General features: G+C 42.6%; 1 protein-coding gene across 4 annotated transcripts in view; it reads left to right on the top strand.

The window, feature by feature from the left end:
• AOAH (acyloxyacyl hydrolase) overlaps positions 1 to 13975 on the top strand; it is a 189913-nt gene that overhangs the window by 158812 nt on the left and 17126 nt on the right. For all 4 annotated transcript variants that reach the window (XM_033930216.1, XM_033930217.1, XM_033930214.1 and 1 more), the window contains exons 15-18: positions 482 to 556; positions 5775 to 5935; positions 8952 to 9010; positions 9105 to 9164. In XM_033930216.1, the coding sequence (XP_033786107.1) occupies positions 482 to 556; positions 5775 to 5935; positions 8952 to 9010; positions 9105 to 9164 (355 nt within the window). The remainder of the gene's footprint in view (positions 1 to 481; positions 557 to 5774; positions 5936 to 8951; positions 9011 to 9104; positions 9165 to 13975) is intronic.

Genomic DNA, 13975 nt, shown 5'->3' with positions numbered 1-13975 from the left:
CACCGGGAAGTGTGCTCCACCACCGATATCCTATGTAACTAGAAGCACCCCTCTGAGCAGAGGACAAGTGTGCATTATACAGAGAAGGAAAGGCCAAAAAACACCTCTTGGAGAAATGAAAGATTCTCAATTATCCTTAAATTTATCAGCCAGCAGAATGGTTGAACCCTATACAAATCCCAGTCAGCCATACATACAACCTTGAACTGATCTCAGAACACTAGTAACCATGCGACTAATCTCGAAGAAGTCGACAGGAGCTCCAGGGATAGTTCTGCCTGTTTACTACCTCGAAGAAGTGCAGTAAGTTCATCAAGCAAGATCTTCCCTTGCTGGTCATCATCAGTATGAAATTCACCATATCAAAACCACATGAGTAGTGGGGCTTAGTAAGAAAGACAGCAAGTGGAGAAAGATGGAATAGTAACATCTGTCAGACGTTGAGATAGTACAATTGTTTATTCAAGTTTTCTTTTTCTAGTTTGGCTAGAAAGAAGCAACTGGATAAGCCTGCTTTAGTCATATATTCCATGATTGGCAATGATGTCTGCAATGGGTAAGTTAACAAGGAAATACTTCTGAATGAACATATTTGTGCTATTTATAATGGACTGCAGGGGGCAGAAAGGAGGAAGGGAAAGAAATATTTAAATATTATGTATGTAAACCGTTTAGTTTTAAACGGTATATAATTTTTTAAAATAAATAAATGGTATGTGTACCTGAAGGCACGTAATCGGTAAACAGATTAACATGCTGGACCACAGGCTTTTTCCCATTGTATAGGAATTAAAACTTAGGGGTCCTTTTACTGAACCATATTAAGTATTTAATGCGAGTTTACTGCATGGTAAGTGCTAGCATAAAATAGCATTAAGGGGCTGTGTGGTAAACTGCATGTTAAGTGCTTTTTGTTTTATCAGGTATGGAAGGTGTTTTGTAATATTTAATGTGCTGCAGTTGGGAAATCAATATGTTGCAGAAGATTAAGGTCAGAAAAAAAAGGGAAAGTGAATGTCTAGCATTACTGGTTGAAGGATAATCAACATGAAAATTTAAATCACTAAGTAGGAGGAGATTGGGTCTGTGATAAGGATTCCCAGGTAGTAGTGTTAAAAGAAGGGAGGGGGGGAAGGAAGTAGATGGAGGAAAAAAGTTTGAGATATAATTCTTGGTAGGGAGAAGCTTCAGGGGAAGCTCCAAATTTGTGATTGATGTGGGGAAGGAATATAACACTACTCTCCCAGCACATGACAGTCTGGGGTCAAGAAAAATAGTTATCTTCAGGCACATTGATTAAGGAGAGGCTCTTCACCTCTATGTAGAGATTTCAGTAATAGAGAATTTGAGAGGGTTAGCAATGATATTGTAGAATGCTGTAGCCTTATTTTTGATAGACTTACAGTTAAGAAGAGACAGGGAAAGAAGTCACCGAAGGTAGGGCAGATGAAATAGGTAATTGTAGGGAACTAGAAGATATAAGAGGATAAAGTGTAAAGTATCTTACACGCAGGTATGGTTAAAACTGAAGAGGTGGCCCAGGCCTGTGACCCCCAATGAGTCAATATCTGACTGTGGTTAGGTGGCATCTGGGCAGGAAAGAGGGGATGAGACGAAGTAAGGAAACAGAAGAGAAAGATAAGCAGACAAAAAGAGACATTATAGCAATAAACAGTTACCCCAAGGATTCGCCCCAAGGAGCTTGCCCAAGGAGCACAACCTGCCCCTTGTGCATGCTCCTTTAGCGCACAGATGCCACAGGCAGCTTGAGTTTTGAGTACTAACTGGCTTCTCCTGGTGACATTCTTATTGGAGTGGGGTGGGGGGGAGCCTGACCATGGGACCAGAGCACCATGGGGAAAGCAATGGCCGCAATTGACTTCTCCTGATGATGTGTGAATAGGGAGTGGAGCCCAGACACTGGGACCAGAGCACCAGGGGGAAAGCACAACTCATCTCCATCTCCAGGGATGCCTCCATTCAGTCCAAGTATACATAGATACGAACCCATGTAATATGTACATAAGATTACCATATTGCGATTGGGAAATGTTATAACAGGCCAATTCCACAAGTAAAGCATGGTTTTACCTAAACATACATTTTTGAAAATTACCTTTTCTGTTCTATATAATAACATATAGTAAAATAGTAAATGACCGCAGATAAAGACCCAAATGGTCCATCCAGTCTGCCCAACTGTACACTCTATAAATTAATGATTTAATTTAAATTGTCCTTTTCCTTAGATATTTCTGGGCCAGAAACCCAGAGCTCTGCCCGATATTGTGCTTAGGTTCCATCTAATGGAGTCTCCATCAAAGCTCACTTCAGCCCATCTAAACCATCTAAGCTGTCGAAGCCCTTCCCAGCCCATCCTCAAATGAATGGCCATATACAGGACACAGACCCATGTAAGTCTGCCCAGTACTGGTCTTAGTTCTTCAATATATACCACTATGTTCTGATTAGAGATCCTCTGTGTTCGTCCCATGCTTTTTTGAACTCTGTCACAGTTTTTCTCTTCACCACCTCCTCGGGAGCACGTTCCAGGCACAAACCACCCTCTCCATAAAGAATTTCCTAACATTATTCTTGAGTCTACCACCCCTCAACCTCAAATTATGCCTTCTGGTTTTACCATTTTCCTTTCTCCATGTTAATACCTTTCAAGTATTTGAACGACTGAATCATCTCCTCTGTCCCTCCTTTCTTCTAGGGCAACGGTCTCAAACTCGCGGCCTGCCAGGTACTATTTTGCAGCCCGCGGTCTGTACTAGTGCTCTCCGCTCTTTGCAGTGTCCTCCAGCTTCCTCCCTGGCCTCCGTTCTTACCTTCAGATAATTACCGCAGCCTGCAGAGAGGATTGCCGGTGCTGTAGCAATCTTTGCAGGCTACCGTCGTCCTCAGCAGCACATTCCCTTTGAAGCGATCCTGCCCCTGACGTCAGAGAAGGTGTGAGACCGTGACAGAGGGAACATGCCGCAGAGGCCGATGGCAGCCTACAAGGATCGCTACGGCACCAGCGATCCTCGCTGCAGGCTGCGGTAATTAGCTGAAACTAAGACCAGGAGGCCAGGAGGGAAGCTGGAGGATGCTGCAAAGAAGGGGGGAACATGCAAGCCTTCAGGGGGACAGGCCTTCGGGGGAGGGGGGCCTTGGTGTAGAAGTACACAGAGGGAGGAAAGGGAGAAGGGGTACTGCTGAACAAGGGGAGCAGAGGTACTGCTGGACAAGGGGGAGATAAAAGGAAGGGAGAAGATGTGCTGCTGGATCTGGCAGAAAGGGAGGGAAGGAAAGGTGCTACACACTTGAGGTGAAGGTGAGATGGTGCATGGGGAGAGAGCATGTTGGGTTGATGGGTGGGAAGGAGGGATGCCACTGAGGGAAGAGGCAAGGACAGAGAGAGAAAGTGTGCAGGAGGCAGAAAGTGTTGGACTCATGGAGAGTGCAAGATGGATGAGGAGGACAGAAAGGAGGGAATGAGAAATGTTACACTGGGGAAGGGGGAGAGGGCAGAGTGAAAAGTTGGACTCATGGAGGGAGAGAGAGAGATGTTGTTTGGTTGAGGGAAGGAGGATCAGAGAAGAAGCATGCAGGAGGAAGGGAGAAAAAAATGTTGGACTGGTGGAAAGGAGGGAAAAATGTTGGACTGGGAGGGAGTCCAGAAGGGAGATGGACTGCAGGGGGCAGAAAGGAGGAAGGGAAAGAGAAATGTTACAGGGGGGGGGGAAGGTAAGGAGAGAAAGATAGGAAGGAAAGATAAGACATGGAAAAGTAGATTTTGAGAAGAATGCACATCTCCTTGCAAGGCGCATAGAGGGATACGGGTGACTAAGGTTACGCCAGGGTACACCTGGATGGGCCTCCGCGTGTGCGGATCGCCGGACTTGATGGACCTAAGGTCTGATCCGGAGATGGCAGTTCTTATGTTCTTATGTTCATGAGTAAATCAAGGAAACTTTTTGTTGTTTACCTGCAATTACATCACTTTTCCAGAGATTTAAAAAAAAAAAAAAGATTTGACATTGATTTGTGAACATTTCTTAAGAAAGAACTGAATATTTCATGGAGTGTCCTAATTTTTTCACGTGATTGTAGGTCAGGGTTTTTGAGGCCTACATTTCTGGCGTCTATCTTTGCCGTGAATAGTGCTTATGCAGGCGCTTTAGGCCGCTTAATGCCATTTCCAACATTAGCTACGCCCATAGTGGTGTTAGGTAGCCTAAAGCACCTATGGAGGTGCGATTCTGGCGTCATTTAAACATAGTTTTTTTAAACTGAACTTGGGCGCCTACTGCTACCTAAAAAAATTGGTGCTGGTTAGAGAAATCAGGCCTTACTGCCACTGAATGTTATCAGCATTTCAGTTAGCATCACTTGCTAACTGAACAAGTAAGTGCCTTACAATATCAGCTCCCATGAAACTAATTTTTTTATGGTGTATTAAACTGAGCTTTTCTTTTACTCACTTCCTTTTTTTGCTTCTTATTGTTTGAGCATCTTGCATCTCCTTTGTGTTTGAGAAAAGCATGTTATACATTCTATAATTCCTTATATTGTAAATCGCCTTGAACATAATTAGGTATAGTGCGACTCAGAAATACTGGATTGGATTAGATTAAAAACATAGAAACATGGTTCTTTGAGTTTGTCTGGCACAGGGGTCTCAAAGTCCCTCCTTGAGAGCTGCAATCCAGTCGGGTTTTCAGGATTTCCCCAATGAATATGCATGAGTTTCTATGTACATTCACTGCTTTCAATGCATATTCATTGGGGAAATCCTGAAAACCCGACTGGATTGCGGCCCTCAAGGAGGGACTTTGAGATCCCTGGTCTAGCAGGACTTTTTTGTTTTGCTTTGCTGATACCATCTAAGAAGCTGCTTCCCTAGGCAGCTGGTCTGTCTTGCCTAATAGTTGGTTCAGCCATTGCCCCATCCTCATTTTGGATGCTGAGGGGGAGCGCCAACTCATCCCTCACCTCAAGAGCAGATTTTCTTGAGCTGTCCCTGCTCATACTGCTAAAGTAAAATAAAACCAAAGGCCACAGTTGAGTACAAGCAGTCCCCGGTTTAAGAATGCCCAGCTACATCAAACTCATTCTTACGAACCGGGGTCCTTCTTCTCCCTTCCTGAGTCAATGCCCCTTCTTCCTCCCTTCCTGTCTAAATGTGACCCATAGGGGCATAGGTGGGCATAGGGAGGGAGAAAGAAATATTGGACATGATGGTGGGAGAGGCATGAGGTGCAGATACATGGGGAAGAGAGAGATGAGAGGGAGAAATGTTGGATGTGGTGGAGAAAGAACAGTGGGACGGATGAAGAAAAAAAGTGTAAACCTCCTATCTTTTCTTTCTATTTATACTACAGTACTTTGTTTTGAGGACTGTTTCTTTAATGTTTTATAAACTCTGTGCTGTAGAGGATCCGAGTTACATACAAATTCAACTTAAGAACGGTCTAAAAACGGAACTTGTTCTTAACCCAGGGGACTGCCTGTATTTAAATTTTAGGCTTCTAATAACAAACAGAAGTTACATTTAAAGGCCAGATCTTTGTTCTCTGAGGGCCAGAGAATGACTTTCAAAGCAGATTTTGATGCAAGAAGGTTCCATGCAAGGGGGATATTGCATGAACAAACCGTACCCAGTTTCAGTGCACTTTTCTTACCAGAAACAGCACAGGATTGAAACTTTGCCCTTCCATAATTTTCCTGATACATACCAAATCTTACAAAATAGCTTGATGATTTTTTATTTTTATTTTATTTAGAAATACGGACATGACTTCACCAAAGGAGTTCCATGATAACATCATGCAGGTTCTGAAGTATCTAAACTCTCATCTTGCAGATGGAAGCCATGTGATTTTGCAGGGTTTAGTAGATGGGCGCATTTTATGGGATCAGTTACACAATAGATATCATCCTCTTGGTAAGTGTTTGGAACTGGGTGTAAGCAGTGGAACAGAGTGGGCCATAAGTCCAGCAATTGTTACCCAATAGAGCATCAGCAAGTAGAAAGCTTGGTGGGGAGGGGAGGTAATTGGTTTATTTTACTCATTAAACCAAAAAGATATTCTACTATCCCTGGATCTGGGTTCTTCTCTTAGTGTGACTTTTACTTGGCATAAGCAAGCAGTGCATCAGGCTAGGATAGGCGGAGTTAATATAGGTGTAAGACATGCTTATGATTTTAAGGAATTATGACAGCTAGGTATATAGCACTGAAACTTTATGGGACAGGATAGTACAGTAGCCCCCAAACTCCTCCATTGTGGCCCTCATTTAGCTGAAATGCTCTTCAAATCCTGTAAATGCATTAATTTAAATCTTGCCCACTTGATATAGTAACTATCTAAAACAATTTCTTAACTGTGTTACTCAGGTGTCATTTATGGAATTTGGTACTGTTGACAATCCATAAAGAAAGTTGTTGCTTTTTAAAAAATATATCCTTGAAGTGTAGTAGAATTCCAGTGCAATAGGTGAAACATTCTAGACAATAGGGTTATTTCCCCATACTCACATGCTCTGCAGAAGGAATCCACTCTGGATTTTTCACTCTGCCTCTATAATACTTCACTGATCGGTTTAGCGCCCTCTACAGTCTTTTCTTCTGCACACATATCTACAGCTGTGTGTGTTCTGCTCTCCCCATTTTATTGTTTTAAATTCGACCTGCTGAATGCTCTGGGTTAAGCAGTGGGCTGGTGTTTCCACTTCCATGACGACTTTAGCGAGGCTGTCTTTTGAGGGGCAGTTATTGTTTGACACAGGCCTGGAGGTCCTCATGGATTCGGTAATGGACCGTAGCCAAAGTCCCTGCCTGATAGTAGACCCAGACCAAATTTCATGGTTCCAGATAATATGCACATTCCATGTCGCAGAGAGTTTCCCAAAGATCTCAAGGTCAGTACGCGAGCTACAAACGTTCCCAACCTTCTGCCGCCCATCCTGCGCAGCCTACCAGAAAGATACAATGACTCCAGGATGCTGAATAGGGGACTGGCTCTCGGAGTTTCTGCCTGCCTGGATACACATTGAAGCAGTGGGTCTTGGGCATTATTCGATCAGGATACAAGATGGAATTTGCCACACCTCTGTCAGATTTGTGGTTGCTCCATCCGGATGACCAGACAAAACGCTCAGGCAACTGTTCAGTGCTTCCTGGATATTCAAGCTATAGAGCCAGTGTCACGTAACCTAGCTAGTTAAAGAACGGCTCTGATGACAGAGGGTAGGATTAAATGGTCATTTTTCTCAATGGAGAAGAGTAAACAGTGGAATGCCGCAGGGGTCTGTACTGGGACTGGTGCTATTTAACTTATTTATAAATGATCTAGAAATTGGAATGACGAGTGAGGTGATGAAATTTGCAGATGACACTAAACTGTTCAAAGTTGTTAAAACGCATGCAGTCTAGAAATGGATTTTTTGTTTTGTTATGTTATAATAATTGTTCCTGCATTAACTTTTTTCAGATAATGCATGTAAAGGCAAACATTAGCAAACAACCAGAAAATTTTTTTAAAATTAAAAACTGGCTTAAATACTGCTGCTTTAGGCATGGGTTTAGCACACAGGAAAGTTCCACATTAAAACGTGCTAAACTTATTTCCTAAAATCTACTATAATAAAACCCTAAGCGCGCATGCGCACTCCTACCTGCGTGTTCCGTGATCAGTATGTCCGTGGCAGCAGGAGTGCGCATGTGCGTTTAGGGTTCTATTACCTTGGGAGAAAAAACAGCACCACACTCGCGGAACCCCAAGGATGTTCTGAGCGAAGTTATTTTTAAGTTCTAAGCCGCAGTGGCGGCTCCTCTCATGAGCTTCACCTGAGTCGGAGAAGTCTTCCAACGCAGGCGGGGATTGTGAAACGAGCCACTGCGGCAGCTTTAAACTTAAAAATACCTCCGGCACAGAACTAAATGGTTGGCGAAAGAATGCCAGACATTTGCCGCTCCTCACACACACTAGCGGGCAAAACAGCTTCCCACGCACCCGATCAACCTCTAAGCATGGGCCACCCTGCTCTTCAACTCCTCCAGACAGTGGCAGAACTATCCACAGCCAGGAAGTATTGTAAGGCCCTCTGCTGCTCCTCTGTCTGCCCTCCTTTTCTATACAGCCAGATGCTGGACAGGGGAATCAGGTAAGGAGTGCTGCAGTACAGGGGGAGCAGGGAAGAGGTGCTGCTCAGCAGGGAGGGGAGGCCTACTGCTGGACAGGGGGAGCAGGGAAGAGGTGCTGCTCAGCAGGGAGGGGAGGCCTACTGCTGGACAGGGGGAGCAGGGAAGAGGTGCTGCTGGACAGGGGGGGAGGTAACAGAAAGGGAGGCCTACTGCTGGACAGGGGGAGCAGGGAACTGGTGCTGCTTGGCAGGGGGAAGGTAAAAGGAAGGGAGAAGGGCTGCTTCTGGACAGGGGGAGCAGGGAAGAGGTGCTGCTGGACAGGGGGGAGGTAAAATGAAGGGAGAAGGGCTGCTGCTGGACAGGGGGAGCAGTGAAGGGGTGGTGGTGGACACAGGGGAGGTAAAAGGAAGGGAGAAGGGCTACTGATGGACAGGGGGAGGAAAGAGAGACAGAAAGAAAGACAGACAGCAGGAGGGAGACAGACAGAAAGAAAGACAGACAGAAAGCAGCCAAGGAGAGAAAAAAAAAAAGAAAGAAAGACACACATCTATTCTAGCACCCGTTAATGTAATGGGCTTAAAGACTAGTGTTTTAATAAAAGGCCCCCTCACTTTACAAGGCTGGTTGTAATATGCTGGGTTTTCCTGTTATTTTTTCTCATTTGCTTTCTTGACACATAAGTTCTCTTTTTCCCAAATTTTGTTATTTTCTTCTAGTTATATGAAACATGATTTGATTTTAATATTTTCTAATAGAGTTTTTAAAAGTTTTTAACTAAAAAGGAGTGCAAATAATCGGCAATCCTATTTTGCAGGTCAGTTAAACAAGGATATCACTTATGAACAATTGTACTTATTCTTAAGTTGTCTCCAGGTAAGTGTGTGCACTTCAATGGAAGGTGTTAAATTTCTTCAGTCTGTTTCTTTAAATTATCATAATATATTTATTCAGCTTCATTTGGCCACAGATAAATCCCTGCAATGGTTGGATGTCTATAAATGAAACTCTTCGCAATCTCACCTCACAGGTAAAAATTATGTTAATGGGGGGCGGGATTGGTTGGTTACTAAGAAGAGGGTCAACACCGGTAGCAGAACTAAATCGCTGTTGGGGATACTTGTAAATTGCACCGTGGAGGGATGGGGTTCTGAGATAGGAGAGCAGATACTTAGAGGCTGCGGTGGGGGTAGGGGGAGTGTCAAGGCCCATACAAGTTAACTGTGGGTCCGTCCAAATTACTGGGATTGGTTATGCCACTGCTACTATATAATCAAATTTTGCTAGAATCTAGTGTTTTTCCTTTACAACCAAATATTCCCAATAAATCTAGCAGTTTCTTCAATGTAATCTCTAACTGCAAATTAAGTCATCTGTAACAGAGCCCCTTTTACAAAGCCGCGGTACTAATTCCTGTACAACCAATGTATCGAAGCCCATAGGAATTGAATGAGCTTCAGTGCATTGGCCGTGGGATAATTGGTACTGTGGCTTTGTAAAACGGACTCTTAAAGTGAGCAAGTAGCCCAAAGCTGCTTGTAGGGTAAAAAAGGACTTCATCAAATCCAAGATATGAAGGGAGAAAATTAAGTGGTTATCTGACGCGACTCCAAGAATGCTGACCAAATCTGAGATACATTAGTAGTTGGCAGGCAAGGTAAAAGTTAGAGGAACAGTAGCGCAAGTGTTTCTGAGGTGTTCAGTTTTAACCCATTGTTGGTGAGCCAGTCAGCAATCAAGTTTAGTTTAGCAAAAATGTCCAAGATGATGTGTATATTATAAAGTTCAACTTCAAACTGAACAGTAGGTGGATGTCATTAATATATGGCATTAAAATAATCAATGCCTAGAAAAAAAAAAAAAAAAAAAATAGAAAAAAAACAAAACGAAAAGTTTCCTCTCCCGGCTGTGGGGGAGGCGGAGAGGGGCTCGTTTGACCCTGCAGGCAGGGCCGATGGTCTCCTCTGTGGCTTTGGCGGCGTGGCTATTTCCTGTTACTCTCACCAGGGTAAGACATGGCTAAGAACTGTTTGCGGCCCTGTCCTTCAGAAACCTGTCCAAACTATAGGCACCAACATTTCAAAATGTTTGGGGTGACCAACACAATACAAATTACCCATCCTTGGGCACAAACACAGGACACAATATTGAGGGTGCTCAGCACTCGTAGAGCTGGCTCCTATGCTTGTAAGCCTCTTCAGTTCTTCATCAAATCCAAGGTGACTCAAGGGTGATTACCTTGAGGCTGGAGACTTTAAATCTCTGTAAATCTCTTCACAAACAACCTACAGCGTTAGCCACTGGTTTTCAAAGCAATAGCTGGAAAGGAATGAGGAAGCGCAGAAGCATGGTGTCACTTACTGCATTTCATGTGTCGCCTAACCTCTGAGGCTCAGATTCATATACGCATTACTAATCAAGCGACTGCAAAAAGCAAAGGCACACTCGCAGACGCACAAGCAATAATTGTATGATTGCAACCCCCTTCCCCCCATACGTGCAAAAAATATGTTCAAAGAAAATGTCGTTGAAATGCCATGCAAACCCAGTTCACAACTTGCACACTAAACTGGTCTCAGTATTAACAAGACGAGGTTTTGTTGCTGTTGTGCATGTGTGCTTTATCTATTCCGCCCACGCAGGAGTAAAGAAGGTTGTCACCCCCATGTATGTTATTGTTTGCCTCAGAAAAGGTGGATAATAAAGTTTCACGAGTAGATCGGCGGACGTCATAATGCCGCTTTACAGAGCAATGGTCAGACCACACCTGGAGTACTGTATCCAACACTGGCCTCCTTACCTAAAGAAGGATATAACCCTGTTGGAGAGGGTGCAGAGGCGAGCCACGAAACTAGTAAAAGATACGGGAAATTTGAGCTACAAAGACCGCCTCGGAAAACTGAGCTTGTTCACCCTTGAGAAGAGAAGACTGCGAGGGGATTTGATAGAGACTTTTAAAATACTAAAAGGTTTCGACAAAACAGAGCAAGAAGCATCGTTATTCACGTTGTCAAATGTGACTCGGACAAGAGGTCATGGACTGAAATTGAGGGGCGACAGGCCCAGGACAAATGTCAAGAAGTTCTGTTTCACGCAGCGAGTGGTGGACGCTTGGAATGCTCTCCCGGAGGAGGTTGTGACGGAAACCTCCATTATGGGATTCAAGTGCAAGTTGGATGCACACCTCCTTGCAAATCACATTGAGGGATACGGGTAAATAAGGTCTTCATCAGGGAACACCTAGGTTTCCATCAGGGAACACCTAGATTGGCCTCCGCGTGTGCGGGTCGCCGGACTAGATGGACCAAAGGTCTGATTCGGTGAAGGCATTTCTTATGTTCTTATGTTCTTAATTGAATTAATAGGGCGAGAGGTTGAAGATAGATATTAAAAAGAGTCTTGTACCCCCAAATTAATGTGGACTAGAAAGATTTGTATTAGATATTTATTTAAAATCTTTATTGATTTTCAAACTTCGATAGTGCAATTCAAATGGTAAATCAGAAAAACTGCACAAAACACACTATTCACTATACAATTATTACATTAAACAATCATTTTCTCTCATCCTCATCTTCATTCTTAATATAATAATACATATGATGTGATTACAAATTATAAATAAATAATTTAACTATTTAACTATTCAAAATACATTTCCCTCCCCCCCCACCCTCCCTGGATGTGTAAGGAAATCTAATGATAAAGAAAGAAACATGGCCCTTATTATAATGCAATAAAATTAGTCAATGGACTCTATACATCATTAAAGGATTTACTAGTCCCCACACATTCCGCCATCATCCTTTAATACTTATATGTGGTACACACATTTACCCACCAAAAAGTAAAATTGATCCTATCATGATTTTTCCAATTCTGTGTAATCAATTGAACAGCTATTCCCGTCATAATCAGGAAAAGGTGACTTTTATACTTATCTAAAGTAGGCTTAATATGTAGTAATGTACCACAAATTATAGCTTCAAGAATGAGATTAATTTGTCCCCAAATTGACTTCTAGAAACCAAGTATCAATGGACAAAAATATAACAGATGATCCAAAGTCCCTATATTAATATGACAATGCCAGCATCTATTAGACTTAGATATTTATGGTATTTTTCCTTTTCTTTTGAGGCATGTCTTTATCCTTTACTGTTCTTTAAGAATTGTATGAAAAATTAGATAAATAAAAAAAAAAGTGTCTTGTGGTAGTGGCAGGAGCATTGTGGATTCAGGGTCTCCAGGTGTTCCCCTATCTAGAAGATTGGCTGAGCAAAGATCCAACCTCTCAAGGGGTGATTGCAGCGACTCGCTTAACAATTCTCTTCTTCAGCACTTGGGTTTTGAAATCAACTTTCCCAAATCCTAACTTTAACCCCCTGAGAATCTGTATTTTATCGGAGCTCTCCTAGATACCATTCATCTCGGAGTGTTTCTCCCTTAACAAAGACTAGAAAATTTGATTTAACTTTGCACTCAAATTTCTCACCTTCTCACTCTTGGCCAGACAAGTGATGGAACTGTTGGGTCACATAGCTTCCATGGTGCATGTTACTCCATTTACAAGACTTCATCTCAGGAAGCCTTCTTCTTCAGGAGCTGCTTGGCAAGAGGAAAATCAGCCTGCTGTGATAATCGATGTTTGGAAAATGGCGCAGCCGGAAGGGAACACCTTCAGATTACTTAACTGTAGACCAAGAATCTACAAACAGCTGACCCACGTGTTGACGTCATAGTTAAAGTTAAATCAAAAAGGAAAAAAGAAAATTAAAACTCTGAACAAACAACTCGGCAAAAAAAGGAAAACCAATAATTAAATAGCGCAGTTCCATTCTATAAAGTCATTCAGCCCATATGGGGAGACAGTTTGAAGCTCGAAAATCCAAAATTGTTCTCTGTGAGCTAAACAAGCTGCTTTATCACCTTGGAAATCATCTGATATTTTTTCTATGATAAACCATCTCAGATCCTTAAACTTATGATTGTGCTGTAAGCAGTGTGGTACTATAGGGACATTCTCAGCTTTGGTATTAATCCTGCTGCGCGATTTTCAATCAGCCTCGAACGTGACGTACGTTGTGTTCTCCCCAAGTACAGTAGCTGGCATGGGCATATAAGTACATAAACTACTCAGGTTGATCTACAATCGGTGATAGCTCTCAAATTGTAGTTTTTATGTGTCCTAGGGTGAGTCCAAAAATCCCCTTCGATTGTTGTAGCACATATGTCACAGTTGTCATTAGTCCTATGACGCCCATTGATGTTACCTGATATAATGCCAGAAAAATGTGAGCATACAATCGATTGCCTACATTCTTTCAACAAGCATAGGCAATGCAGGAACTTCTTGAAAGGCTGTGTATAGCTGAAATATGTGCCAGTGTTGTTGAACACTCTTGGCTATCTGATTAGCTTGGTTGAAAAACGTGAAAACACACACCGTCCTTCCTTCACTGTTAGAAGTATTGTGCTGTAACAACAGGTCTCAGTTAGCATAAAGAGCTCGATAAAAAGCTTTTTGGAGAACTTGGCGGAGATAACCCCTTTGAATGAAACGGTTGAAAATTATGTATGCCTGTCTTTTAAATTCTGACTGACTGGAAGTGATTGTTGTAATCTTGTCGGATGGCAGCTGTTGTATTTCAAATAATTGTTCTTGTCTACAGACTTTATGTAGACAGTAGTTTCTAGTCCACTACCCTTGTTATATATCTGGACATTTAGAAAGGAGATTTTGTAGTGGTCAAAGGTCATGGAGAATTTCAAATGATAATCTTGGTCATTAATCCATTCCACAAAAATCGGTAATAGTTCTTCCGGACCCGACCAAATACA

Source organism: Geotrypetes seraphini, chromosome 2 (genome assembly GCF_902459505.1).
Source record: "Geotrypetes seraphini chromosome 2, aGeoSer1.1, whole genome shotgun sequence".
NCBI lineage: Eukaryota > Metazoa > Chordata > Amphibia > Gymnophiona > Dermophiidae > Geotrypetes > Geotrypetes seraphini.
The sequence above is the reverse complement of the archived record's forward strand: the minus strand, read 5'-3'. Positions and strand labels throughout refer to the sequence as shown.